The following is a 4,639-nucleotide window of genomic DNA, read 5'->3' on the forward strand; positions in this document are numbered from 1 at the left end:
AGACCCGAGGGATCGAGTGGGTTCCCTTCGTTCCCTTTTCGTACGTTTGGAATTTTCGATGGATTTGTAGTCAGAGCCAATCCCTCTCAAAGAGGGATTGAGGGATTATGTGGATGGGACGCGGGATTCTGAAAGTGGGCAAAGTTGGACCGTCAGGTCTGAGAGACTTTCGGACGCCAATTAAAACACGGGGAGCTTTAATGATTAAATTATAAAACCATGAGGGGCATGGATAGGGTAAATAGTCAAGGTCAAGATTACAGTGGTGCTGGAAAAGCACAGCAGGTCCATGGAGCAGGAAAATCGACGTTTCGGGCAGGAGCCCTTCCTGATGAAGGGCTTTTGTCCGAAACGTCGATTCTCCTGCTCCTCGGATGCTGCCTGACCTGCTGTGCTTTTCCAGCAACACACTAACCTAGGATCTAATCTCCAGCATCTGCAGGACCCACTTCCACCTAAATAGACAAAGTCTTTTCCCTGGGGTGAGGGAGTCCAGAACTAGAGGGGCATAGGTTTAGGGTGAGAGGGGAAAGATATAAAAGAGACCTAAGGGACAACTTTTTCACACAGAGGGTGGTGCGTGTATGGAATGAGCTGCCAGAGGAAGTGGTGGAGGCTGGTACAATTACAACATTTAAAAGGCTTCTGGATGGGTATATGAATAGGAAGGGTTTGGAGGGATATGGGCCGGGTGCTGGCAGGTGGGACTAGATTGGGTTGGGATATCTGGTCAGTATGGACGGGTTGGGCCGAAGGGTGTGTTTCCCTGCTGTACATCTCTGTGACTCTATTAATGCATCTCTGGCCTTGCTACAGGAGAAGGAGATGGGAATTAAAACAGTGGTGGAGGAGGTCAGTCAGAGGCGCTATATCAATGGAGAAGGAGAATGCTGGAGGGAAGTCAGTGGTATCCATAGGGAGATGAACAGAGTGAATGTTTCGAGTCCAGGAGAACACTCCATCCATCGGCAAATCAGGCCTTTGGGTTTGACAGTGTGTGTGTTTCTGTCGGGAGCCAGGGGGCTCTCAGCTGCAGGACCCTCCCACAGCAGGACAGAGGGAGAAGTTCCAGGTATGACTTTCATAACACACAACCTGAAACCAGTGTTGGGGTGGGGGGGGTGCGGCAGGGGTCAGTGCTGTGGCCCACCACTGCTTCCCTTCAGTATCCAGAACTTGGCCGAGGAAAACCAACAAATTATTGCCAAGATTACAAATGACACAAACACAGCACCCTCTGAGGGTGGGCTGAAAATGTGGTGCTGGAAAAGCGCAGCAGGTCAGTCAGCATCCGAGGAGCAGGAGAATCGATTCTCCTGCTCCTCGGATGCTGCCTGACCTGCTGTGCTTTTCCAGCAACACATTTTCAGCTCTGATCTCCAGCATCTGCAGCCCTCACTTTCTCCTTCTGAGGGTGACCCAGTCAGTCTACAGAGGGAGATAGACAGGGGCTACGCTAGCGGGCAAAGGCTTGGCAGCTGGAATACATTGTGGGGAAATGTGAAATGGTGCACTTTGGCAGAAAGTATAGAGGGGATGAATATGACTTAAATGGAGAGACAGAGAGAGAGAGAGAGAGACTGCAGAAATCTACCGGGATTTGGGAGTCTCCGCGCAGGAATCCCAGAAAGCTAGCTCCGAGTTCTGTGGGGAATAGGGAAGGGAAATGGACTATTGGCCTTTATTCCATAGGGAATGGAGTTTAAAAGCTGGAGGTTTTGCTAAACCGGGACAAGGCGCTCGTCAGATCACAGCTGGAATTCTGTGGAAGTTTGGGTCCCTTATTGAAGTAAAGAGAGACGGGTGGGAGGGAGAGTCCAGAGAGGGTACACTCGGCTGGTCCAGGGGATGGAGGCACTGCCTCCTGAAGGTGAGGACAGTCCTGCTGTATTCATTGGAGTTTTGAAGGATGAGAGGTGACCTGATTAAAACCGACCAGATTCTCAGGGGGACTGACCAGGGGAGATGTGGAGGGGCTGTTCAGCCTTGTGGGAGCAGAGAGGGTCATCTCAGAACAAGGGGGTCACCCACTGAAGACAGAGATGGGAAAGTATTTCCTCTCCCTGAGGGGAGTGAATGTGTGGAATTATTTACCACAAAGAGCTGTCGAGGCTGGGGCATTGAGTATATTCAAGGCTGAGACAGACAGATTTTTACTGAGTGAAGGAATCAACAGTTCCAGGGAACAGGCAGGGAAATATCGTTGAGGATGATCAGATCAGCCCGGATCCCAATGAACAGTAGAGGAGACTTGATGGGTCGAATGGCCTGCTTCTGTTCCTTTGTCTTATTAATCACAGCTTGTGCAATGTCCATGGAGTCAGTTCAGGATAGATAGAGAGGAATTGTCTTCCATGGTTAAGGACAGAACACAGGGTAAGGTTGAAATCAGACTGGGGTTGGCGTTAGGGACGTGTGAACAAGGCAGAGAAGCAGAGGCCCTGAGATCCCCAAACAAGAGCAATCCATTCACAGGGGGCCCCAGCAGCTAGCGCAGAGACTGGGGAGAGAGTGAGGGCTCAGTGTATTGAACAATCCTCTGGAATACAAGGGCAGTTCATTCCTCTCCAACCTCCCAAGTGTAGAATCCATCTACAAGGCCCGCTGTCAGGAACAGGCCGCCAGCGTTCTCAAAGCTCCACCCCACCCTGACAATGTTTTTCTACAACCTCTACCATCGGGGAGAAGGTACAGAACACACACACCAGCCGGTTTGGAAACAGTTTCTATCCCACTGTTGTTAGAATATTGAATGGACTCACAAACTCTTAACATTCGCCTGTCCCTGTGTTTCTGTTTTTGCTGCTGTTTCCCTGTTATTTCCGTATCTATGTTTATTAACTTCTGTGATCTGCCTGGATTGCTCACAAGACACAGCTTTTCACTGGGCCTCGGCACACGGGACAGTAAAAACAATTCAATTTATCCCAAACAGATAGAAATGCCGCCAACTGTTAACAGGTAATGGCTGATCGACCTGGGCTCAGGATGTTAAGACACCCCTGTTAGGAGCAGATAGGAGGCAGAACCGGGTTCCCCTGGATCAGAGGGAAGAGGCGCTACCATTTCTCTACAGGATCCACCGATACCTGACCAATGTCCGCACATGGGATCATGCGGAACATCCAGACGGGCAATAAAACATCACCCATCTGAGGCCAGAAACCACTGTCAGTCCCTCGTGCTCACTCAGTCTGCTGCTGGGGACAGTGTTAATGGCCAGGGGTGGGGGGTGTGGAGGGTCACTGTCACACTGTCCATCCCTGTCAGGACCCTCACCCCTCCCCATCCCCACAAACACATACACACACACACACACATTCTCACACTTACACACACTCTCACCCTCACACACACTCTCTCTTTTGCACACACATTCTCACACTCACACACACACCTTCTATCACACACTCACACACACACACACACACCACCCTCTATCACACACACACACATACACACACCATCCTCTATCACACACACACATACACACACACACACCCACTCTCTCTCACACACACACTCTCTCTCTCACACACACACACACACACCATGCTCTATCACACACACACACATACACACACACCCACTCTCTCTCACACACACACTCTCTCTCTCACACACACACACACTCACACACACACACACACACACACACACACATCCACCCCTATCACACAGACAGTCTCACTCTGTGGATATAAAGCTGTGCTGCACATTACCTTCTCTGATTGTAAAGGTCCAATACCGCGGAACAACCTCAAGTCTCCGAAGGCAGTTGCCAGGAGGGAGAGCAACATGAGCAGCCTCATGGTGACCATTGTCTCAGGTTGGAAACAGAGCGAGAGAATGAGGGACAGACAGACAGAGACCTCCACAGAGACTGGAACTACCCTTCCTGATGAACTGCACCAACTGGCAAACAACTGGCAGGTCTCTCTTGGCATGGGATTTTATAGATCTCTGGCCTCTTGGTGGAGCGATTTCTCAAGAGGAGCTGTGCAGAGACAGTAAACTTTGGCCAGACAAACAGCGGCTCCCTCCAAAAGGTGCCACTCAAACAATCAGAGGCTGTTTCTGCACCGGTGAGGTTTGAACCCAGGGCAGCCCCGATTCTATAAACACTGCACTGCGTTCAGACATCTGGGAAAGCATGCAGGTAAGGAATGGTCTCCACTGGGGGACCTCCCAGCTCACTGCTGGCCTGAGGTCGGAGTGGAAATCCGAGTAGTGGAGCAGGCCTGGGGAGGGAGGGGGGAGGGGGGAGGGCATATCCCCCAGGGGGACTCCCTCCTGATGGGATCTGAGTGAATGAGAGGGCTCGGTGTTCTAATCCCTGAGAGAATGGGACCTTAACACAGGCCCAGCTGAGCGCTCCATCAGGCACTTACATCCACTTCCCCCTCCCCAATCCTTCACCGCCCCTCAGGACAGACCCTTCACCCGTCTCCCACCCCCTCTCCCTCACCCCTTCCCTGTCCCCCTCCCCTTCCCCTTTTCCCTCCCTTTCCCCCTCCATCTCCCCTCCCCCCTCTCCCTCCAATCCCTCCTCCTCCCCCTACCTTTCCCCCTCTCCCTCTCCCACCCTCCCCTCCCTCCCCCTCCCCCTACCTTTCACCCTCCCCCCACCCTCACCCCC

The 4,639-nt window shown here is 52.0% G+C and overlaps 1 protein-coding gene across 1 annotated transcript in view; it reads right to left on the reverse strand.

The window, feature by feature from the left end:
• shbg (sex hormone-binding globulin) overlaps positions 1–3,917 on the reverse strand; it is a 40,201-nt gene extending 36,284 nt beyond the window's left edge. Inside the window, exon 1 of the mRNA XM_087982803.1 lies at positions 3,723–3,917. Coding sequence (XP_087838929.1) covers positions 3,723–3,821 — 99 coding nt within the window. The 5' untranslated portion in view covers positions 3,822–3,917. The remainder of the gene's footprint in view (positions 1–3,722) is intronic.
• Between the last annotated feature and the right edge of the window lie 722 nt (positions 3,918–4,639).

The sequence above is a fragment of the Chiloscyllium plagiosum genome, unplaced genomic scaffold, assembly GCF_037043375.1.
Source record: "Chiloscyllium plagiosum isolate Xiang-an unplaced genomic scaffold, Cpla_swu_hap1 HiC_scaffold_44, whole genome shotgun sequence".
Taxonomy (NCBI): domain Eukaryota; kingdom Metazoa; phylum Chordata; class Chondrichthyes; order Orectolobiformes; family Hemiscylliidae; genus Chiloscyllium; species Chiloscyllium plagiosum.